Raw genomic sequence first — 26,244 nt, 5'->3', positions numbered from 1 at the left:
ACAAGCGTCCAACGTATCAATTTTTAACGATGGATTTAGTAACATTTCTGTTTGTAATAAAAATGTCAAATTTTCCAGTTTGCAAATAACTTTATTCTATTAAAGAGAGAATCATAGAGCTTGCTGGAAATAATTAAGAACCTTCTCTCAAACAATGAGTAATTTTAGCTATCGCGCCAAGAAAGATCGAGAGAGAGAGAGAGAGAGAGAGAGAGAGAGAGAGAGAGAGAGAGAAGAGATACAATTGAATTAAACACGGTTATTTTCAATGAGCTCTCGAAAGACATCCTCGCTCATTGATCTCGCGCCTTTCGCTTTGTCCTACATAATAAAGTAAGACGGAATCGATGCTGCGAGGGGACTCACCCTCGGACGCTCGTTCTCCCTCCTCTCTTTTCCCCCTGTCCCTTCTCGCTCTTCTTTTCTCGCGCCCGCACCATTTCCGCCATCTTCCGTTTCACGGTTCCGTGGCGATCCAAGAATGAGCGCGAATGAGACGGCAAAAGGCAGGCAAAGGCACGCAGGGAGAAGTTTCGGGGAAACGGATGCGATTACCGAGTGCAGAAACGCGTAGAACCATAAGCGGTATCAGGCATCGCAATGCGGAAACGGCGATGCGCCGTTACGTGTCCGCATATATCTCCGATAGATATATTTGGAATTTTAGACGACGACGTTGACGCGTCGACGTTCAAGCGGCCGGAAACACGCGCGAGAAGCGACGCGTTATTAGCCGGCACCTGGGTCGGCTCTCGCGGAGGGGTCGAACATCAAGTCGGACGAAATCGTCAATTCGATCGCCACGATACACGCACGCGTAGCTCACGATTGAGCCCCGAAATCGGATTAAAACCCCGCCGATGAGTTCTTCCGTCCGCTCGCGTTCGTTGGTATCGTTTTCGGAAAACGTCGCGCGTAATGTTGTTCGGGCCGTAACGAGCAAAATGTCAGATTCTCCTACCACTTTATGAGAGACCACTTTGAGCGTTTCAGCGTAACGAGCATTTAAACAGAGAAGAGCGCCGGGCGTAATGCAATTCTCTCGTTCTGGGCCAGCGTCGCGTCGCATCGCGTCGCATCGCGTCGTTTGAAAGCCCGATGTTGGAGGCGTCCGCTCGGTTTTCATTATTTGTCGCGATGTCTGAAGGTATCGATTTTATCGTTCATTCCGCGTAGCTGTTTATATACGCCGCTATCAATAATGGCAGCTCCCGGCCCCGACCAATCGCCGACTGCGAAGGGACCTATTTCTGAATCGGTCGCCGAGCGCGACGGACCGATGGCCGCTGGCGGATTTAATGACGATCGGCGGCGCGGGCTGATTGCCGAATCATCGCGCGAAGATTAACGCGGCGGTCCGACCCAATTAATACGGCCGAAAACGAGGTTATGCGCTAAACGACAGCGAGATAAATATCCGGCAGGTCAGTTCGGCCGACCGATTGAATTACTAAACCCGCTATTTTTGTTTGAAATTCGCCCCGAAATTATGTTACCGTTTAGCATAAAATAATCGACGAAACTTGATTATCGCTTGTCAATAAATGCAAAATGCACAGAGAAAAATGTATATTGTATTCAAGTAAATATTACTTATTTTAAGTATATTACAAGTTTGTATATCCGCAATTATATCGTAAGTTTATCACAAGCATTCAATTTAATTGAATATATTCTGAATTTTAGTAAGTAGTATTTTAGTCAAGAATATTAAATTTAAACAAAAATTTGGTTTGCTTACCACATAAAGTTTGATTTTTCTTTGACACAACTTTACAATATTCTTGCAGAGAAAACAAATTCTTCTTTTGAGTACATGATAATGAGATTTTCCAACACTTGTGATGAGTATATTTTAAGATTATTATCAAGAATATATTCTTTGTTGAAGAAAACTATTACCTAAAAAAAGAAAAATAAACTGAGTAATCGCTTTTCTTGACAGTAGAATGATATTTTTCTCCGTGTAGAAGCAGGCGCAACGATAATCAAAGAGTTTTTTTTCTCGTGAAAAAATAATTATTTATTGATATATTTAGAAATGATTCTCATGAATAGTTTCTCATAAAATAATTTATTTACATGTTATTCGCGATAAAAATATATAGAAGAATTTATGCCTTATCAGAAAAAAACTGATGAAAATTGTATATTCTCGAAAAATTGAAAATTACGAGCTTTTTTGAGCACGCTACTGTCTTAAATTCTTAAAATATGGAAATAATTTTTCAAATTTCAAACTTAATTATTCGTTCAAAGTACATCATTTCTCTCTCATCGAGTAAAGAGGACATAATATTCGCGAAATGTATCGCTGATATATACTTAACAAATTATTTGAACTCGACACATAATTCGAATATACAGTTTCCTCTTTTTTTATAGATACAGGTTTAATAAAGCAACATACGTTCGGGAGGTCTGAAATAACGCACTCGAGCGTATCTATCGGCAAGAAAAAAGAGAAGACGGGAAATATCCAGTTCTTTAATCTGGGTATTATCGAATCATCCGTTTCCGCGCATCTCTCACGCAGCTTATTGCTGTTAGCCAGCAGCCGGTTTTTATTTTTCGCTGTTATGAGACGAGCGCAATCACGCCGGCTGGGCGATTCTCTCCGAGAAGGCTGCCGCACAGGTGCGAGCACTCGGCTCGATGAGGGAAGAATAGCGAGGAAGATGGACCAGGGGGAGCGAGAGAGAGAGAGAGAGAGAGAGAGAGAAAGAGAGAGAGAGAGCGATAGAGATATTTTGTCCGATCGATCGAGGTTTCGAGTTTATTACCGACACCGGTAGTAAGATAACAGCGACGAGAGTGATAAAGAATATCCTCCGCGCCCCTAGAATCGCTGAGTTATGGCGAGCCGTCTAGTCTCGGCTGGCATTTTCCATTCATCCGGGGCTCCATTCCGAATAGATATCCACCGCGAGTCTGCAATCTCGCCACGTGACGATTAGAATTCAGAACCACGGAAGATGAAGCGCTATACGTTTTAGATTGTCGCATTTCAATTTGTAACTTTGAAATTGCCATTTTATATAGACTTTATCGCTCTACCATTACAATATCAAAATCGTATCAAATTGTAAAGTGACATTTAAAATTGCAAAGAGTTCAAATTGAAATGTAATATTTCACGCTAAAGACGTAGACACTGAGAAAAATCGTTTGATTGTACCAACAAGACGTATATGATTGAAGATATTTTAGTTAAATCAAACAAGAATTTCTAGTTATCATGATAAGACTCGATTTTTTTATAACTAGAACGTTTCATAGATTTTACTATAAGGATTTCGTTAGTATTTTCTGGTTGGATCTATCAAATTTCTTGTTGCATTAATTTCTTTGCTTGCCACTCTTAACTTAACTCGTATTCAATATTTGCCATGAAATGCATATAAATAATTAGTATTAACGTTAAATCCAAAATATTTTTTTTCTCTTACGAGCAGTAGTGCCAGAAAGAGGATGCTAGTTCTCTGATTGTGTGTGTTTGAGCCGCATCCTCTTCTTGCATCATTGTTTATCAATTTAATTTCTAACAAACTGAATTTAAAATAATTTATTAAATAATCCGGATTGAATTTATCCAATAATCTTGTTGGAATTCAAAATATTAAACAGACTTTTGAGATTAGATGGGAAAAATTTGAGACGACTTGGTGCTGGCGAGTTTAGTATTATTAATCAGAAAATTTGGTAAATTTAACAGGGAGAAATTAATCAGATTTATCTGGTAATTCCTACAAGAATTCTGAGTTGTCCATTTTCCAACAGACATACTGGTTGAATCCACCAGAACTCTAATTAATGCAACCAGATTTTTGTCTCAGTGTAGTTTCTACTGTCAGTCTCGACAGTTTCTACTGTCATTACACGACGCAGAGTAGAAAGTGAGAAAGAGACTCAAAGTCGCGCAGCTTTTTTTCACGGTGAATTCGAACGCGACGTGCGTTAGCGAAAAATGGTGAAATTTGACCTCGAAATCGACAACGGATGCTGCGCCATTCTCGATACTGACAAAAAGCGTGGAATTTCATGGACGCGCGATCTCCGAGACAAAGATTCGCGAATGTTTTTGCGTGGAATAAGAAAGGAGACTTATTTTTCGCGTTTCTTGTCTTCATCTTTGAAAGGTCCTTTATCGCGACACTTTGAAAAATATTACATCTGTGAAAAATTAATGCCTGAAATATTTTGATTAAATGGAACTGATTAAAAGGAATTCGTGCGCTGACAATAATTGTACAATTATCGAAATATAATGAGTACAATATTGTTATAAATATATATTAATATATAATATATACTATATACATATATTATATATAAAATATATAAAATATATAAAATATATAAATATATATTTATATTACATATATATATAATTGTTGATATATAAATAAACGCATGATTGCGTTACTTAATCGTGTTCAAATTGCTCGATTGAAAATATAAGCGATCCGCAGGAGTCGCACATGTACTCGAGCAATGCGAACGACGTAAGCGACAGCGATGGTTATGCAAATTTATAGTCGCATCTGTGTAGTCGCTGAAATTTAACGGCGGATTTAGCTTCTGGACGAACGATGCACTCCGCTCGCAATGATTCATGTCCCACTTGCGCGCGCTATCCCAGTAGATGTGTGATTATGCAACGTTGTCCATTCTTACACGCGTCTCTGAAACCCGAACGTAATTGGAGAGTCGCAAACAAATACGCATAAAAGCATGTATATCTATACATATATATATATATATATATATATATATATATATATATATATTCTGCCCGAAAGGCTGCTGACTTCCGCTTCGACGTGGCTCTCGTCGTTTACGAGCCAATAAAGCAAACCCGGGTTGACCGGAGGTCTCATTCTCCGTCCGTTCTCGACTTGGTTCTTGCTCGCATCTCTGCTCGAGACATGTTCACGATTGCGTTAAAAGCCGTTGCGGGTCGACACGCATAAAACTCGCGCTCGGTCCGTGTCCGGCGTCTCCGATGTTTCTCGTACGTTTTTCTTGGAGAAAATCTTTCAATATTCTTTACGATATAAATGTGCGTTAACGGGATAAAAGTTTGCTTTATATCGAAAATTGATCTTCTTCAATAGCATTAGTCTGTGACACACTTTTCTCTCCTCGAAATATAAAACTAAACAAATTTAAAAGATTCTTATCGTGCTTTTATTAATTACTCTTGTATTCCTTTTATTTATAAACGTTATATATATATATATATATATATATATATATATATATATATATATTATATAATATATTTCACGCGTGTCTGTATTAATAATTATTAATTATTAAGCATGCATTTTATAATGAAACATTTCGATAGCATTTTCTAAATATGTATAATTTAATGCGGAATTATTAAATGCGATTACAAATGTATAGATGAAATTTCTTCGAGTTATTTCAGTATTGGAGATTGATGAGCGATTTAAATTTTATAAATTTCGTATAAATTTTTTATACAATATTCTATAATAGCCCAAGCGGACTCTTTGTACTTTGGAGGTGTAATTTTTGGCGCGCACCAAAGATTTTTCTAAAAATGGCGAAACATATTGACGGTGCATCGTCGTATAAACTTTTACGCGATCCTTGCGCGCGCGTAAAATGTGTATGTGACCTATTTTAGGCAACGGCGTCGAAGGTATAAGGCTGGGAGGTATAATTCACCGCGCTTTTCACCGAGAGAAAATAGAGAAAGAGGAAAATACTGGTAGGGTGGAATTATCATCTCGCAATTGGTCCAGACGACAGAGAGATCAAAAAGCTTACCTGAAAATAATTCGCACACTGAGAAAAATCGTTTGATTGTACCAACAAGACGTATATGATTGAAGGCGCATTTTGGTTCAGTCAAACAAGAATTTCTAATTATCATGACTCGAGTTTTTTATAACTAGAACGTTTAATAAATTTTACTATAAGGATTTGGTTAGTATTTTCTGGTTGGATCTATAAAATTTCTTGTTACATTAATTTCTTTGCTTCTCACTCTTAACTTAACTCGTATTCAATATTTGCAATTTGAAATGTATATAAAGAACTAGTATTAACGTTAAATCCAAAGTATATTTTTTTTTCTTTTACGAGCAGTAGTGCCAGAAAGAGGACGTTAGTTCCCTGATTACGTGTGTTGAGCTGCATCCTCTTCTTGCATCATTGTTTATCAGTTTAATTTCTAACAAACTGAATTTAAAATAATTTGTTCAATAATCTGGATTGAATTTATCCAATAATCTTGTTGGAATTCAAAATATTAAACAGACTTTTGAGATTAGAAAAAATTTTACACGACTTGGTGCTGGCGAGTTTAGTATTATTAACCAGAAAATTTGGTAAATTTAACAGAAAGAAATTAATTAGATTCATCCGGTAATTCCTATAAAAATTCTGGTTCGTTCATTTTCCAACAGGTTGGTTGAATCTACCAGAATTCTAATTAATGCAACCAGATTTTTTTCTCAGTGCACTGTTTATCAGTTTAATTTCTAACAAACTAAATTTAAAATAATTTGTTCAATAATCTGGATTGAATTTATCCAATAATCTTGTTGGAATTTAAAATATTAAACAGACTTTTGAGATTAGATGGACAAAATTTTAGACTTGGTGCTGGCGAGTATTATTAACCAGAAAATTTGGTAAGTTTAACAGGAAGAAATTAATTAAAATTACCAGATTCATCTGGTAATTCCTACAAGAATTCCTACAAGAATTCTGGTTCGTTCATTTTCCAACAGACTGGTTGAATCTACCAGAATTCTAATTAATGCAACCAGATTTTTTTTCTCAGTACAGAGTTCCTTGACTTTGGATAAATTGATATCCGTGCGTTTTTTAAATAAAATATTAAATTTGCAACTTTGCTACTGTTTCAACATGCGGGTCGGGCAGAAAGGCTGCTCATTTTTTTTTCAAACAATTTGCGGGTGAAGAAAAACGGAATATACGTTAATTACAAAGATAAATGTTCGACGAGAGAAAAGGCGCGCGGATAGAGAGCCGGTAGCCGGGCATCTCGCGAATGAAACTGTCGCGTCGTGACAACGAAACGCGATTCCTTTGTCTCGTCTCTTTGTTTTTCTCCGTTGCGTCTGGTTGGAGAAAACGGCGGCCAAGTCGCTGGCGCGATCACGACGATATTCGCCAGTGCGTTCTTACACGATTCTCCCGGTGTAAGTTAACAGCGCGGTCGGTGCCGTGGACGGGAATTAATCCGGCGGTGTTTTCGGGATGCGTTTCACGTAGCCCGACTTTGCCGCGTCCGTCGCGTCGCACAAGAGCCCGGCAAGAACGGTACGTATTACGCGAATAGACAGCGAAAGAGAAGCGCGGACAAAGAGAGGGAGGCGGGGGAGAGCGAGGGACGACGGATGGAGAGATGGGCGCGAGAGAGGAGTTTAACCATCGTCCCGTAATATTCTGTTACTCCGACGGCGGCGGTGGCGGCACGGGTAGATGAGAAAGGGCGGGTGTCGGTGCTGACAAAAAATGGAAACTATTTGATCGTGAACCGTCTGTGCGCTCTCTCTCTCTCTCTCCCTCCCCGTTTCGCTCTCTTCTTCCGCCTCCCTCTCTTCCTCTACACCCTCTGACGTGATACACTCACCTGGCTGCGATCGTGATACACACAGGACGTTTATCGCTTCTGGTAGCGGATGGAGAACAGAAGGAAAGCGTAGGTGCGCAGTATCGAGGGCGGGGGGAGGAAAGGGTGGACGGAGACGCGCGAGCGGAGGATGGGGTTGGGCTACTCTGCCGACAGCCGAGCGACTGTGCACACGCCTAAAAGGGTTTTCGTTAGATTTCATTTCACACCCAATTACCTGGTATACACACGCGCGCACACATATGCGGTGGGAGAGAGAGGGAAGCGCCGGCGAAGGAAAGAAAATGAGAGAGAGAGAGGATCGAAGGGACATCGTGGTGTAACGAGAGCACGGCCACGGTGTAAAAATACACTAAATGTGGCAGCCGCACACTATTCCGTCTAGCTTGCATGGTTTGACGTATGTACGGGATATGGCAGGCCGGTGATGAAGTTAAATTTCAGTTGGTTTCTTTGCGGCGGTTTGCTCCCCACCGCGCTATTACACAATGATATTAGATGTATGTACGTAAAGTGCTCACTCGCGTCGACTTCTTTTGTTGCAGAGCGCGATATTCGTTGAAAACTGAGAAATGTGATTTTACACAAAGTCGCGAATATGTGAGAGTTGAATTAATACCGTACACATTGTTTTATATCGTTTTATAGACGAATTTTGTAGAATATTTAACGAATTACGATACGATATGTAAAAGAGATCGAAGGAACTAGGAATTTTATAAATATATTTTAATAAATTATTACGCATGTAAAGAATAGTTTTCGAGATACGCATAGAAAAATATGCAAATTGTCTGAAAACGAAAAATATACAATCTTTGCCATTTCTCTACAAGAACATGGATGACATATACCCGAATATCTCGATTAAAAATTCCATCCTCGTGTAATAAAAGCTATTCGGTCCTCGATGCGGATTCGAAACATTGTACCTTTAAAAATAGCGAGTAGCTTTTGCAGAAATCTATTTCCGTCAAGTGGGTCGCGGAGCTTTGCGAGCCCGACATTATTAATATCGGACATCTATTTTATTCGTTATCAAGCGAGTCATTGGCCATCCAATGGATTTGGACTGGACGCGCGCGCCGGAAGATCTCCGGTTACGCCGGCTAAACCTTCTCCCGTTACCGCGTCTTAATTTATGGGTGGTTTCGACGGGGCGATCGAATATCGCGCGATACATCGGTAGCATTTACGCCGTCATTAGCGCTTAGTATGCCGCACAAGTATCCGACACAGGAATCCGGACGGTCCGTTTCGAGAAGGGGCAATCGCGGTCGATTTTATCCAACGGGAGGAGAGGTAGGCTCGAGATAGCGTCGCAAGAGAGATCGGTATCGCTCGAGATGAACGCGAGGGGACCGACGCGAATCGATTAACCGTTAATTAATCGAATGCTAATTAATATTATGTTGTAACGCGCGCGCGCGCACGTTCGATCCAATTTGCGGTAATTACTTAATCAACGCGGAGAGAAGTCCGCGATAGACGCGAAACCTGTTTTTCGATGCGGCCCGATGTCTCCCGATGTCTCTGAACTCGAGGGAATCTCTCAAGTTTGCGAGACGGGCGATAAAGTCGGAAGTAATATTGTGTCCCCCGAGCTAATGAACCGGCTGATCTTATTAGTGTCGCGCGGCACCGCGGTTACGTAACTGCGTGGTTATCGGTCGTTTTACGATTTGCCACTCTTGACAAGTATCATTAACCCATTTCGCGGAATTTTACATATTCATTTTGAAAATTCATTTTGCATTTTTAGAGTTGTTGAAAACGGGAAGGCTGATTGTAAGATTCGCGATTTCACGATTCTGTTTAAAGGAAACGTATCTTGTAGAGCGTGAAACATTTGATTTCTTGGATAGATCGGAAAAGAGCTTGATGATTACTGCACTGAGAAAAAAATCTGGTTGCATTAATTAGAATTCTGATAGATTCAATCAGTATGTCTGTTGGAAAATGGACGAACCAGGAATTACCAGATGAATCTGATTAATTTCTTTCTGTTAAATTTACCAAATTTTCTGGTTAATAATACTAAACTCGTCAGCACCAAGTCGTCTAAAATTTTTCCCATGTAATCTCAAAAGTCTGTTTAATATTTTGAATTTCAACAAGATTATTGGATAAATTCAATCCAGATTATTGAATAAATTATTTTAAATTCAGTTTGTTAGAAATTAAAATGATAAACAGTACATTGAGAAAAAAACCGAGTTGCATTAATTAGAATTCTGGTAGATTCAACCAGTATGCCTGTTGGTAAATGGACCAACTAGAATTCTTGTAGGAATTACCAGATGAATCTGATTAATTTCTTTCTGTTAAATTTACCAAATTTTCTGGTTAATAATACTAAACTCGCCAGCACCAAGTCGTCTAAAATTTTTCCCATGTAATCTCAAAAGTCTGTTCAATATTTTGAATTTCAACAAGATTATTGGATAAATTCAATCCAGATTATTGAATAAATTATTTTAAATTCAGTTTGTTAGAAATTAAAATGATAAACAGTACATTGAGAAAAAAACCGGGTTGCATTAATTAGAATTCTGGTAGATTCAACCAGTATGTCTGTTGGAAAATGGACCAACTAGAATTCTTGTAGGAATTACCAGATGAATCTGATTAATTTCTTTCTGTTAAATTTACCAAATTTTCTGGTTAATAATACTAAACTCGCCAGCACCAAGTCGTCTAAAATTTTTCCCATGTAATCTCAAAAGTCTGTTCAATATTTTGAATTTCAACAAGATTATTGGATAAATTCAATCCAGATTATTGAATAAATTATTTTAAATTCAGTTTGTTAGAAATTAAAATGATAAACAGTACATTGAGAAAAAAACCGGGTTGCATTAATTAGAATTCTGGTAGATTCAACCAGTATGTCTGTTGGAAAATGGACCAACTAGAATTCTTGTAGGAATTACCAGATGAATCTGATTAATTTCTTTCTGTTAAATTTACCAAATTTTCTGGTTAATAATACTAAACTCGCCAGCACCAAGTCGTCTAAATTTTTTTCCATCTAATCTCAAAAGTCTGTTTAATATTTTAAATTCCAACAAGATTATTGGATAAATTCAATCCAGATTATTGAATAAATTATTTTAAATTCAGTTTGTTAGAAATTAAAATGATAAACAGTACATTGAGAAAAAAACCGGGTTACATTAATTAGAATTCTGGTAGATTCAACCAGTATGTCTGTTGGAAAATGGACCAACTAGAATTCTTGTAGGAATTACCAGATGAATCTGATTAATTTCTTTCTGTTAAATTTACCAAATTTTCTGGTTAATAATATACTAAACTCGCCAGCATCAAGTCGTCTAAATTTTTTTCCTTCTAATCTCAAAAGTCTGTTTAATATTTTAAATTCCAACAAGATTATTGGATAAATTCAATCCAGATTATTGAATAAATTATTTTTAATTCAGTTTGTTAGAAATTAAATTGATAAACAGTGCAAGAAGAAGATGCAGCTCAAACACACACAATCAGAGAGTTATCGTCCTCTTTCTGGCACTACTGCTCGTAAGAGAAAAAAAATATACCTTGTATTTAACGTTAATACTAGTTCTTTATATACATTTAATGCAAATATTGAATACGAGTTAAGTTAAGAGTGACAAGCAAAGAAATTAATGTAACAAGAAATTTTATAGATCCAACCAGAAAATTTATTAAACGTTATTAAACGTTTCTAGTTAAAATCGAGTCTTATCGTGATAACTAGAAATTCTTGTTTGATTGAACCAAAATGCCTTCAATCATATACGTTTAGTACAATTAAATTGATTTTTCTCAGTGTGTACAAATGTATCGAGAAACGCAACAACGACCGGATTTATTTCTCGCGTCTAGAGTAGAATTTAATTAGAATCGATTTCGCGAGACAATTAGCGAACGCTCGATTGTTTCGACTCCAAGCACTCATGCTTACTCGACCTCGGCGCTTCTGGCGAGATCTCTCGATCTCTCAAACTTACGCGTGAACGGCGAGCGAAAAGGAAACTCGAACTCGCGCCTTCGCGATGCCTGACGAGGACTCGCGAATCGAGAGCGTGGCAGTTGACCAGATTGCATTGTTCGCTCGATAAATTGATTATCTTTCCCGGTTTTGTTGAAACTTTTTATCGGGACCTTGTCGAAAAGTCACAAGATTCTTCATCGAAGCGTATATCGCGCGTTTTAAAGAGGAAATACAAATAATTTTCACGAATAATAATTATAACATACTTCCATCATCCGTCTCGTTTAATGAATCGTCGAGACTTGTGTATATCATTTCACTGTATACGTCACATGTGACAATCATCTATCGAGTTTATTAAATTACATAATTCGCTCATTTCAACTAATGATTTAAACCATGAAAATATGTTGTGTTTAACGAGCAAATTTATGAATACGCCGATACGTTGAAACGAAGGCTAGCTGCTTATTCGATTAATCATTTCATTGGCACGTCGTCATCGGATATTCGATGCGAATATCCATCTCGGATGATCGGATCGATACGCGCCGAGACGCGGAGCGAAGCGCGAGGATGAGCGATTTGTCCGGTCATCTTGCCTAGATACAGAGGTAACGGAGGTAGGATCGTCGAGGCAGTAATAGTAGCACCAGCAGCAGCAACAGCAGCGCCAAAGGAATAATTCCTCCCCGTGTTTCCGAGGAACGCGTTTCGAATTACCGGCGGATTGCGTTGCATTCTGTCCGTCGCGCTTGGCTAGCGTCGAGCAAATCTAATTCCTTTCGGACTCTGGCTACCGATGTCTCTCTCCCTCTCTCTCTCTCTCTTCCTCTTTTGGTCCGAAATAGTGTCCTTTAATCCTCTCTCTATTTCTCTTGTTCGTATCGCGCTGCCTCGATCCTTTTCCATCGCCCTCTCCACCGGCTTTCCCGTCCCTTTTTATTTCTCTCCCTTTATCCGTCGCTTCTTCCTCGCTCCCGTCCATCTCTTTTCAGCTCCGCGCGCGCTGCTTCTTCACCTCCTCGGCGTTTGTCTCCCCGGGGAGGAGACGTCGAATCCATGAACCGATCGCGTTGCGCGTACCTTTTAGCCGGGCTCTTCCTCTCGGGAAATCCATGACTCGAATGCTTGATATTATCTCGATCGTGAAAACTTTGCTTCGTAGCGTAGCCGGTCGTCGACGTCGCCAGTCGTCGAGTCCCGACGGTGCCTGATCCGGAGAGCGTTAAGGTGCCTCTATATCTTTATACCCACTTTTCGAATCCGTATAAACTCGGGAGAAACAGGGAGTGTAATCGCAGGTTTTCAAATTTGTCAACTAAATATACCATCGTAAACTTATACCCAATCGAACTGTACAAGGTGTAAATTTCTCTTCGATCGTGGAAAAAAACATTTTTGCATAAAATAAATATTTAAATAATTAATCAGAATAATTAAATATTTTGCAGAGGATCATCGCGATTCGCGGAGAGTATCTTGGTGATACGCGTCTTTAGATTTCCAAAAGTAGAGTGTCATTGGCATTCGCAAAGAATGATCGATCATTCGGATCGGAGCCGAGGAGCAACGGCGTTAAAGGTGGACGTTTCGCGAAAAGAATGGTTCACGCGTCGCAGCTTGTAACAACAACGCTATCGATTATCCGGGGCCCCGGCAGTCGCTGAAAACAAGTGCATTTTCGTAAGACTGCGCGTTGGTTCTCCATCTACCCGTCCGTTCCATCCACTCGCTCCCTCGCCCGCCCGTTCTGGAAGCGAGCTCTAAGTAAACGGACGCTCCGCGACGTCACGTTCTCAGACTATCGTCTCGACTACGCAGAGACGCAACGGCGCCAGGGAGACGCACTCCTTCGATCGGATTCTTCGTCTCCATTTACGTCGCGAGAATTTCTCCGCCTCTCGTGCATCCCCTTACATACGTAGCCGCGAAGCGATGCCACGGCTACGTACGCAACTTAAGCACCGTCCCGATTAATCGACTCGAGCTAAACGTGTGTCTTGAATATTTATTACACAGAGAAAAATATCATTCTATTGTCGAGAAAAGCGATTGCTCAGTTTATTTTTCTTTTTTTAAGTAATAGTTTTCTTCAACAAAGAATACATTCTTGATAATAATCTTCAAATATACTGATCACAAGTGTTGGAAAATCTCATTATCATGTAGTCAAAAGAAGAATTTATTTTCTCTGCAAGAATATTGTAAAGTTGTATCAAAGAAAAATCAAACTTACTTTACGTCAACTCTTGTAGTAAGCAAACCAAATTTTTGTTTAAATTTAATATTCTTATTCTTGACTAAAATACTGCAGTTACTAAAATTCAGAATATATTCAATTAAATTTAATGCTTGTGATAAACTTATGATATATTTGCGGATACACAAACTTGTGATATACTTAAAATAAATAATACTTACTTGAATAGAGTATACATTTTTCTCTGTGTACCTAGACAAAAATTTCAATCAAACAATCGGTGTTGCGTAAACATTAATGGAGCAATTTTTTTGTCTGTCTAATGATTGTTTAGATTATAAGATTGGGAGAGATTATTTTATTTACAGCGATATGTTTCAACGGAAAAACTTGCACTGAGAAAAAAATCTGGTTGCAAGTATCAATATTAATTTTTAAAATGACATTTCTATCTCAATTATGTATAATAAAAAAATATAAAAATAAAAGGAGGATACATGTTTTCTAATTAATTAATTTTTTTTTAATATTACGCTTCGAAAATGAATTATCACGCGCGCAGGATTCTCTCTCACAATCAGACTAAACAAAATTGAACGACGATCAGCAGATTCAGAGTCGCACTGAAAAAAAATCTAGTTGCATTAATTAGAATTCTGATAGATTCCGGTATGTCTGTTGGAAAATGGACGAACCAGAATTCTTGTAGGAATTACCAGGTGAATCTGATTAATTTCTTCCTGTTAAATTTACTAAATTTTCTGGTTAATAGTACTAAACTCGCCAGCACCAAGTCGTCTAAAATTTTTTCCCTCTAATCTCAAAAGTCTGTTTAATATTTTGAACTCCAACAAGATTATTGCATAAATTCAATCCAGATTATCGAATAAATTATTTTTAATTCAGTTTGTTAGAAATTAAACTGATAAACAGTACATTGACAAAAAAACCGGGTTGCATTAATTAGAATTCTGGTAGATTCAACCAATATGTTTGTTGGAAAATGGACGAACCAAAATTCTTGTAGGAATTACAGATGAATCCTTTAATTTCTTCCTGTTAAATTTACTAAATTTTCTGGTTAATAATACTAAACTCGCCAGCACTAAGTCGTCTAAAATTTTTTCCATCTAATCTCAAAAGTCTGTTTAATATTTTAAATTCTAACAAGATTATTGGATAAATTCAATCCAGATTATCGAATAAATTATTTTTAATTCAATTCGTTAGAAATTAAACTGATAAACAGTGATGCAAGAAGAGAATGCAGCACACAATCAGAGAGCTAGCGTTCTCTTTCTGGCACTACTGCTCGTAAGAGAAAAAAAATATACTTTGGATTTAACGTTAATACTAGTTTTTTATATACATTTTATGGGAAATATTGAACGAGTTAAGTTAAGAGTGACAAGCAAAGAAATTAATGTAACAAGAAATTGTCCTAGATCCAACCAGAAAATATCAACCAAATCCTTATAGTAAAATCTATGAAACGTTCTAGTTATAAAAAAATCGAGTCTTTTATCATGATAACTAGAAATTCTTGTTTGATTGAATCAAAATGCCTTCAATCATACGTCTTGTTAGTCTAATCAAATGACTTTTTTCAGTGTGCGAAAGAAATTTCCATATAGGGAGAAACTGTAACGTCTACTACTAGAGATTAACAGTTTGTATGGACATAACAGCTGGCACGGTGTCTTTATTATTTGTGTCGTAGCGACACGCGATACGTAAACTACCATCGTCCGCTTTATCTATCTGGCCGGGTGCATTCCATCCGGTCGCGCATTATGCCGCGGTCTCTTGGAACGGCGGTTTTAGCCGTCAGCGGGACCCGGCCAACCTGAGACCCGGCCGTTCGCAGGTACCCTTTCTGCATCCATATCTTATACATACTTGCGTAGCCGGAACTCGCGCCTCTTCTCGGAACTTAACCGGCGCCGTTCTGCTGGCAGCGCGGTTTGCTTGGGAGCACGCTCGACCGGAGATCGGGTATCTAATAACGCGATGCCTGTGGGGCCTTCCTCCCTTGCCCTCATTCATCCTCCCGTTTCGCTTTCCGCGACTGTCCTCTTTGCCTGTCGTGCGCGCGATAGCGTTGATCGCGCGCTTTCAAGCTCTGCGCCTATCTGTTTCGCGAACGGTTACATAATAACCCTTCAACAAATTATTCAAATTAAGTCTTTACTTTGAGAAAAAAAAATTGGTTGTTTTGTTCAAGTTTTTAAGAAAGATAAGTTTCCAGATTTAAGTATCTTGAAGAATTTCAGGCAGTTCAGGTTCAAGAAATTAGATTATTGTTCTCAAGTTCTTGAAAAGTGAGAGTTTAAAAGTTTAAGAATCTTTATATATTTTTGAACAATTTAAAAAAAACTTAATTTTAAAATTAGACAAATTGACCTTGTCAAGTAAGAAAAAAAACCTTTATCCTTTTCTTGAAAAACGTTACTTTTTATCGTATGATTTTTAACAGAATTAACGATGCTTCCGGTACACATTATACACGTGCAAGTAAAATAGATATTTTATCATCTTTTTTATTTCACAGAGAAGCAAAGAAAATCGTCAAACACATTTAATTCTTTGAGATAACTTTAATTCTTCTTGCACGCGCGCATACAAGACATGCACGCACATACGCACGTGTACGTATACACGAGAGCGCATACAATGAAATATGAATAATTTGACACAATTTCTCTCAGTTTCCTTATAGAAATGTTGCCAGCTTTCTTCCCACCTGCAATTGCCTGTTACACTTTTTACCCGGCATCATTAGCATTTTATTTACGTCCTATTGCATGTCTTAACGAATACATAATAAGAATATATTTTTTGTAAAAGGCAAAGACAGATTTAAAAATAGAGAAGGCGAAGATTATTAATATTCGTTATAAAAAAAATGTAATTAGTAAAATTGCACAAAGATTGCCTTTTACATGATTCTACAATCTTTAAAATTAATTAAACAGCGATACTAAAAATTATTCGACTATAGCACTCTTTGTTATACATATATGACACTGAATTTTTCAAAAAGTCATCTCCGAGTCGTTAAAGATTGCTCGACGAAATGCACGATTCTGTTAAAGTTCGCGTAATAAAACGAGCGAGTCGGTAAATTATATCGAAAAGTGTTAAGGCGGGTCGTATCCGACGCGTGTAAAATCATGGGGGGAGAGTTAGAAGCGCAGACAGTGGACGAGACGGGCCGGCAAAGTTGCGAGTGCCAAGTGAAATATGCATGGATATTTTATACACGCATACATGTGCGCGTGGGACTCTTGTCTATACGGTGCGAGTCTGCTTCCAGGTGCTGTAAATTTTATCGTCCGGATAAGAGCGGACTCGTAGACGGCGCTCGTAAAGATACTTTACTGTATATTTACATCCCGGCGTAATACGTTACGCGACTTAATATTATCCGTTAAGTGAATCGAAATAGTTGGATTACTCTACCCGATCAGAGCGCGATGCCGCGTAAAATAGCGAATATATATACATATATCGATTTCTCCTTCTCTTATATCGATGCTAATTCTCTCTTGGGTAGCAACAATATGATTTTCAAACAGTTTAGAATTAAATTAGACGATTTAGAGAGACGAGCATTGATCCATCGGCATCTTTTTTGCTCAAAATGTTGTGCATAAATTATACACATTTCCCCCTCCTGTATAATTGAAAGATAAGTTACATATGAAATGAGTAAAATTAAAAATTCTGTATTATTTGCAAGTTTTTCCCCTCTCTCATTACCGCCAATTTCTACATATTTAAATCAAATGTGGATGCGGATTAAACTAGATTTTCTAATAGAGGTCAGCCACCCGCGATAATAAAAATACGGTAGCCCCGAGACGCGTTTCCTCTCCTCTGCGTTCATTATACGTTACGATTCGATCCTCCCCATACCTTCGGATTGCAAATATATTCGCGTATATACATACGAGTGTCCACGGTTCACGTTGATAGCGATGAACGGAAATACAATTATCGGTGGGAATAAAATGCCGCGGATCGATGACAGGATTCGCGAAAGCGCCCGAGGATCGGACGGACTGGAATATGTAACGCGATTGCGATGGGGATGAGTAGTTTGTTGGCGGGTGGATGGAAATCGCGATGTGTGCACCCGCGGGACGCTCCAGAATGCGAAGCGTTCGAGACTAGCCATTTGATTATATAATTCGCGCGGCCACCGTAGCCGATGACACCGGACGGGATGGGTATCCGCCACTTTTCGACTCTTCGCGTTCAGCTCGCGGACAACTGCGTAAATCTTTCAACGCATACAAAATTTAGAGCGACCGATTGAAACTTGATGTTTCGCCACGTTTCGTTTCGCTTCGAATCCGTAATAATGCGTTCGTTGCCCACGGTTTTTTTTCCGCGAAAATTTGACAGGCAACTTTATTTAAACGCTTGAAATATTCACATCTATATCTAACGTTTCCGAAAGCTTGAAATTGTGACACGTGCGATCTGTTTTTTTTTTTTTTTAAATAATAATAGTTTTGTACCTGTAATGAGAAAAATTTCAATTTTTCGTAATCGATGTTAAATGGCGATAGGTATAATTGATAGATGGATATAATTGAGTCTATTTATTATTCTAGTTAACGCGATAGACTTTTCATCTCTTCATAATAGACACATTCATTAATGATAAATGAAATAAATATCTTGATAAATTTGCTCGATGGAGCAAGAGGAAATGGGAAAAACGGAATAGATGCGGCTTAGTCGTTTGCAAAAATGAGAGCGACCGCGACGCTAATCCCGACTTGGAAACCATGCCTGTCGACGAGAAGCGAATTTACGATTTCCCACTTGGCTCTCTCGTCGGACGTGTGCGTGGTGTCTCTCGAAAATGCCAGCCCGCAGGCAGGTAGGTAGGTAGGCAGGCAGCGAGGGGAATATCGGACTGGGCCGCATTCCCGAAAAGCATTTGGCGACGTCGGAGAGAGCGGCTCGATATTCGGGGTGCGGTTCCTAGGTCCGTAGGTCCTGGGTTTGCGTGAGCAAGGGAGCAAAGCGTGGGCAGAGAGCGTGAGAAAGAGAGAGAGAGAGAGAGAGAGAAAGTGGAGCGGCCGAGAGAGAAACGAGGAATAGCGAAGGGACCGAAGGGGGGTAGAGGGGAGGAAGATAGGAAAAGAGAACAGGAAACGAGAAAGGAAGGGAGAGAGGAGAGACGGCGATGCGACCGTTGGAAAGAGTAGATACGTGCGTGTTACTTGGTACGCTAGATATATACGTGCGTGCAGGGAGAGAGAGACACGTGGGTGTATACGTGTACGTGCGTGCGTGTGTGCGGTATGTCGTAACCAGTGGAAGAGGGTCGAAGAGGCAGCGTGGCGAGAGAGGACCGGGGGAGGAGGGGGGGGTGGAGGACGAGGCGGCGAAGAGCGACGGGCGGAGGGCGGGGGTGGCAGTCGGTCGGTCGGTAGGTGGCTGGAGTGGGCGGGTGAGGCGGATTGCACGCGTTGTGCAGTGCGGTTAACGGCGTGTGCGTTGCGCCGACGGCCAACGACGCTGCTTTTCGAAAAGGGTAGAGAGGGCGGAGAGGCTGAAGGGTAAAGGGTGAAACGGGAAAAGGTGGAGGGTGTGGGTGGCAGCGCCAACGGTAGCAGCTATACCAGAAGCACCAGCGTCAGCGTCAGCAGCACGACGTGAAAGCACGGAGGACGAAACTCGCGAGAAGGAGCGACCGAGAGAAACAGAGATAGAGGGAAAGAGAGAGACGGTGAGGAGGACAGGAAGAGAGAGAGAAAGAGAGAGAGAGAGGGAGAGACTACCGAACGAGTAAGATAGGACGGCGACGGAAGAGAAGAGCGGAGCAGAGCAGAGAAGAGAAGAGAGAAGGAAGGAAGGAAGGAAGGAAGGACGCGGGCGTCTCGGCGTTCTGGCAGACGAACGCATCGATCCCAGGCGGGTCAAGCACGGAATCTGTCTCTGTCTCCCTCTTTCTCTTTCGATCCTCGTCCACGCCTCCGTGCGTCTCGCGCGTCGCAGCCGCTCTTCCTATTTCTCTTTCGCCCCCGCGCGCGCGCGGCCCTCTCCTCATCACTCTCCATGGGCCGCCACCGGAGCCTCTCTCCCCCTCCCCCTCCTCCTCCTCCTCCTCCTCGCTGCACTCTTCTTGCTACCGAGAACCGCGGCCCACCGCCTTCTTCCTCATCCACCCTGCCCGAACTCTCTCCCCCGCGCCTCTTTGCCTCAAGCCGCCCTTCTCGCCGTTACTACGCGCTCGCCCCCGCCAGACAAAGACAAATTACGCTGCATTTTCAGAACCCCAAAGAGCTCCAACGTCCTACGCCACTTCCCACCCCCGCTTCCCTCTGCTCGCACCACCTCCGCCCTCGATCCTCGTCTACCTCCTTCCACGGAACTTGCCTCCTACGTCGCCCGACCATCCTCGCGCCACTTTCCTCGTCTCTGCCCAGACCACCCCCCTCCCGCCCCCCCGCGGCCTCCGAGACTCTCCGCTATGTAGGGCATCAAATGGGTGCTCAACCCCTACGCACTCCGGGAGAGCGTCTTGTACGAGAACGACGAGCTGGCTCTTTTGACTCCCCCTTCAACCTCCTCGGCGCTCCGATCACCCGCCTCCCCCTCTCGTCGCTCGCCGTCGAACGTGCATACCGATTACGATGATAATAGTAGATAAGCCCGGCGTGACGTCAAAGTTGAGCATTCCGGTAAAGCGGTAGCAGCGCAGCTACCACCCCCGCATATTTCCTGTGGGAGGAAATTATCAAATGGAAAGGTCGCCCTTGCAATAAGATGTCTTTTACGAGTTCCGCGCTTTTCCCGCTTTATACCGGCGGTGCCCTTCGTATCGGCGTTTCGCCTTCGCTTCGATAAAGATATTTCTCTCGAACTTTCTAAACACGCGTTAGCGAGAAGCGTCGCAAAGATAATATACATCTAAATCGTGTAAAACTGAATTTATACGACAGTTTTACGAAAAGTTGTGCGAATGTAGAGAGTGCGAAAGAGAAAATGTTTTTTATGAAAAATAAATTATTTAATATTCTTATGAATTATTTAAAATTTTTATTCTAATAAATTATTTAAAATTCTTATATAAAATACATTTTTTATATAATTTTATTTACGTAAAAGAACTTGAGTGTAAATTTAATAGCTAAATTAATCTAACATTTTCAAACATTTTAATATTAAATGATATATTTCGTAAAAAACCTCTTTCCTTGTCATTATAAAGTAGTATTATATTTATAATTATTTACCAGTTGATAATTAAGTAGAGAGAGAGAGAGAGAGAGAGAAAGCTCATAGACAACTTTTAGTGCGCAATTGATTAGCCGAATGATCCAAGATGGAGAATTATCTCCGCGATCGAATGTCCATGACACGACGTTGCGGTTCTTCCTCTCATCGGGCAAGTTCCGTGATTAACATAGCAGATGCAGTTCTCGCGAGTTTGCGCGGCGATTAATCTTCTTCCGCACGTAGTTGGTAAAGATAAAACTTTCGAGCAAGTTACTCGCTGAGAACCGCTGAAGAGCTAGATCAATTACACGGAGACCACCCTCGATCTTTCGCAATATTTTATCGCCGCTAATCATCCCGTGTATATTCTGTTTGCACTTTGCCCGCTTACTTTGTAAAAGTATATGCATTCGATTATATGCTCGCTCTCGTCATAGCGGATCGATCAGAGTTCTCAACACGCGTGGAATCCACGTGGTAGCGAGTGCCCGTTTAAATGAATTACGAGCAGCTCAACCATTATTATCGGCTGAAAAAATTTCCGTAGGAAATATGGCGGAGAGAGAGACTCGCCTTCGCTTTTTTCTTCTTCTTTTCTTTTTTTTTTATTTTTCCCAACCGCGGTTTCCGCCGCGAAACTTTGCACTCTGTGCATACTGATAATGCTTAAAGAGCGCGCTACCGGGCACGCGATTAAGGAAGTTGGATGGTCCCTCGTGGGAAGGACCGCGGTGTTTCCGGCAGAAAAATTTCAGTAATGAAAGCCAAGAAAAAGCGGGTCGAAGTGTGTTAATTAAACATTCCTGGCGGGAGCAAAGAGCGGGTTGGTGGAAGCGGTTGGTCAGGAGCGCCCCACTGAGACGCGAGAGACGCTTGTAAAGCATCATTCCGTAAACAAAAACGAACGCGAACTGCGGTGGAACCGCATTTTAGTTATTCGCGGCAAAAGTATTGGATAATTTGAACATCTTTGTTTCTTGATATGATTTATCAGAAAATAAATTGTGCGGATATAACATCGCGATAGTGTTAAAAAGTATCGCCACAAAATAAGAAGTTACGCATTATTTTGCTTTACGGTATTATTTTCTTAATTATTTCAATACTATATTAGTTTAGTAAAATTATTTTATATATATGTATATATATTTTAAACAATTGGTCGAATAATTACTTGAACAAATGCAACGAGAGAGATAATTTAAATCAATAAATCCACTTATCCGTGATATCATTCTCGATGATATTAACGCCCGAAGTGTTATATTTAATACACAGAAAATCGAGCATCTCGAACGACGCGCGCGCGAGCAAGCATTTTAATCTCTTAATAATCCTGGTCTAATCACATTGTCACTTGTGGAAAATACCGAGTTACGTTATTAGGAACAATATGCTTACGGGCAACTGTTTGCCTCGCGGAAACTTGCCTCTAACTAGTTTGGAAGGTGCCACTGGAGGATAGTAATCGTTGATCCGCACGGGATAGCATACACGTCAGGGCATACGGGAAAAATTCCCGGCGCTCTCGTACTAATCACAACTGTCGCTGGAAGCGTCGCATTCATTCCGCCGCTATGAATCTACGCGTTATTTTGATGGCGAAACACATCCAAAACGCCGACGCGCGTGTAAATAAACGACACCGTGGAGAGATGTCGGCCGAAATTATATTTTTTTAGCCGGTACCATGGAAATTTGTTCAAACATAGGCGAGTCTCGCAAACGATCAATGTTAATAACTATATCATTAGTTTTGTTGCGATTGATTTATTTCGGTTTTGAGATTAAATCAAGTTGAAATTTAATATTTATCCTTCCGTCATGTATATTTGAAAAATATCGCTTCGACAATTGGCGCTATTCTTAAATTTTGTGGAGCGATGTACAAAATCAAAAAACTGATGATTTTCGAAGAATTAAATATCTTGTATTTATACTTATATCGCGCTTACATCATTATTAAACTTTGCTTTGCCTTAAAGTTTTGTCAAATTGACAGCCACAAGTTAAAAGTGATAATTTTATCGGTATCGGAATGTTTTGCGATCGTTGGAGGCACTGAATGTAGATTCTCCTTTCACATCCGATAGCCGAAGAAAGCATTAAGATTTCGCGCGGATTGGCCCGAGTTGGGGATTGCTGCGGGAAATGTGGACGACATCAATGAGGAGGACGAGATGTACGCGTGTGTATGCGTCGCTTCGAAGAGGGTTGGATGCGCGGAAGGGAAGAGGGTGGTTCGAGAGGCCGAAGGATGGAGGCGAGAGGACGAGAAACAGTAGGTGGAAGCAAAGGACGGCGGTAGGTAGCAGTGGCTGGCAGGTCGAGGGTGGCAAAGGAGTAACGGCAGCGGCAAGCAGCAGCGGCGGTGGTGGTAGTAGTAGTAGTAGCAACAGCAGCGGCAGCGGTAGTAGTAGTAATAGTAATAGTAGTAATAGTAGTAGTAAGAGGAGGTGGAGAAGGAAGAGGCAGCGGAGAAAGAGGAGGAGAAGGAGGAAGCGGAGAGCGAAGGAGCAGGAGGAGAAGGGCGGTCGGTTGAGACGCAGGAGGTGCAGGCGAAGGAGAGCGAGTCCGGTGGGTTGGGTTGGGTTGGTTTGCACCAGCACCACACCAGCACCGACATGGTTCCAAGCGAAGGAGAGGATGGGGTAGGATGGCCGGGCCTCTGCTCGCTCGATAGAGGCGCGTCCCGTCGTCCCATGATTGGAAACCAAATCGCCGCACATCCATCCCCCTCCTCATGCCATCGCTGCCGCTGCCTCACCCTTCGCTTCCGCGATTCTCCGCCACCCCGCCCCCCCCCCCGGGAATCCCCCGACCGTCAACCATTCACCCTTACTCTCGGCCTTCGCAACCCTATCCAGAGCTTACTCCCTCGGAGAGAACGAGTCTCTCTCGTTCTCCGTCTCTCTCGTTTTCTGCAACTCTCTTCGGCTCTCCAGCTGTCTCTCCTTCTCTCTCGCTCCTTCTCGTCGGTTTAACTTCGGCTTCCTTCCTTCTTCCTCCGACAACTGGCGCTTCCACATCCACATCGTCGACGTCCACATCCACCGCTGCTGCTTACCGCCCGCCGCCCACCTCCCCCAGGGACGCTAATGTCGAGCTAAGTCCTTAAAACCCCTCAGCCGGAGGCCGGCGAGCCCGCAGACCGGAATGGCCTCCATAAGTAACCGGGTTTACACACCCCAAGACCCTATTTCTCACCGTGGAAAAACTGCAGTCGGCTCCGTTGCAAACGCTTCCCTCCGCCCTTTCCACCCCGCCCCATCGCGTAGCTCGAACATCCCGTGCTTAGTTCGCCGATGTTGGATTGCAACTTCCGCCGGATGGTCCCGGCGTATCGACGGCTCTCGAGGAAGATTAGGAAGATGAGCCCTGTGAAAAACGCGCTGGATCTTCCCTGCGGAGTACTCTGGCTGCCGAGTAATTTCCAAGCGGACTTGGAAAAGACTCGCGACTCTTGTTGGTCGCGCGTTCAACATTTTCCACTTGCGATTCGTCGTGTTTTGTTTAACGTCGCATTTATATTCATATTTTTTGCGACAAAAAAAAACACATATTTGTACGTATATATGCGGTAAAACTAAATAATTGCGTAAAACAGTGCGTCCGCGCGTACATTAATTTTTCAAAACGATATATTTTTTGAACGATACAAATATCCATACGCGTAGAAATATGTTAATTGTATACAGGGTGTCCCAGTTATCTTCCGTCTTTCAAAGACAGATTCCTGGGATCATCCGAAGACGATTTTTCCTCAACGAAAATGTCGAGGCACTAATAATTTTCGAATTATAAGTGATTGGAAATGAGGGATTTTTCGTAAACTAAGCTTTGTAGAAATAAAATATTAACAAAATCACATTCTTTGATTAATTTTAAATAGAGTTTACTCTAGTTGAGTTTTAATTTAAGTCTTAATTGCAAAGATATATGACGACAAAAATCGGGAACATGCAAAAAATGATGGCCTTCATTGACATTTTGAGGAAAAATCGTCTTCAAACGATCCCAGGAATGTCTTTGGAAGATGACGGAAGATAACTGGGACACCCTGTATACATATAAATAATATATATATATTTCTATATACATTTAAATTAATATTAAAATTTGGAAAAGATCGCGCAATCTTTTTTTCCAGGGCGCGCGGCGTCATTTCGATGACCGCGTTGCTTGATTTCCGATTAATTAGCGGCAATCGGTGATCAGTTGGAAAGAACATACGATAATGGAAGTTGACGGCGACGGGTTGTACAACGTTGTATATGGTAATGGGTTGACTTAATGGCTGGATGGTAAATGGGACGGCGTGCCGCTGCGCGCGAATGGGATATTTCTAACGATATCGAGGGTGCAAGTGCTGTCCCACCTCGCGGCGAAACTTTGCCACGGTGACGCCGGGGTACTTTCACTTTTGCTCGTAATGTTTATGCAGAACAGCGAGGAAACTTTCTTGAGGTGGTGGAGAGGCGCTCTAGTAACTGCCGTCAATGTTGTATGCACCGGAGGGGGCGCGCAAAAGTGACGATGTAGTATACGGAGTGCACGAAAGTTGGAATCGAATATCCGTAACGCAGGTGAGATATTAAATTGACGAGTGACGAACAACTATCGGCGCCTTTCCCGCCTCCCCCTCCTCCCTCCGCTTTTCCGATAGTTTTGCCGCGGAATTCTTGCTCGACCAGCAACTGCGGAGATTTTACGAGAAAATAAAGGCAAAAACGCGAGCGCCATTAATGCGATGGATACATTGTCGATGCATTAATTTATCGCCGGATCATCGTGCCACGGTAATTTTTTTAAGCGTCCGAGTGATTAAAACTTCATTAAGGAATTACGCTAAAGGCGAATTGCTCTAGTTTACTCCCGGTGAAAAATACTGTAATGAGCCGCGAAGCATATTTATGATTGTGCTTTCTCTCGAAGCGTTAATTATTTCCGATACTTAAGCGCGGATTATCCCCGCTTGATTTCTTTTCTATGCAACGAGGATGGACGGTGAAAGATGCAAGTGAGAAAGAAAACAACGTATAAAACATTAACTCGAGAGATATTTATTAAAACGTGTTTTTTGCGTTTATATTACATTCATTATTTCTTGAAGAGAGCTTTAAAAATGGTGTATTTCTTCAAGATTTTTCATTGAAAAATCTCAAAAATTCAATGATGAAT

At 41.1% G+C, this 26,244-nt stretch overlaps 2 protein-coding genes across 2 annotated transcripts in view; both read left to right on the top strand.

The window, feature by feature from the left end:
- Positions 1 to 26,244, top strand: part of LOC105258197 — a 119,698-nt gene that overhangs the window by 32,195 nt on the left and 61,259 nt on the right. The window lies entirely within an intron of this gene.
- Positions 23,215 to 23,718, top strand: LOC112639642 (protamine-like). Its single transcript, XM_025414309.1, has one exon. It carries the CDS (start codon positions 23,215 to 23,217, stop codon positions 23,716 to 23,718), a length of 504 nt encoding a protein of 167 aa, XP_025270094.1.

Source organism: Camponotus floridanus, unplaced genomic scaffold (assembly GCF_003227725.1).
Source record: "Camponotus floridanus strain SB8 unplaced genomic scaffold, Cflo_v7.5 scaffold8, whole genome shotgun sequence".
NCBI classification, from domain to species: domain Eukaryota; kingdom Metazoa; phylum Arthropoda; class Insecta; order Hymenoptera; family Formicidae; genus Camponotus; species Camponotus floridanus.
Note: the sequence above shows the minus strand (reverse complement) of the source record. Positions and strands in the feature narration are given on the sequence as shown.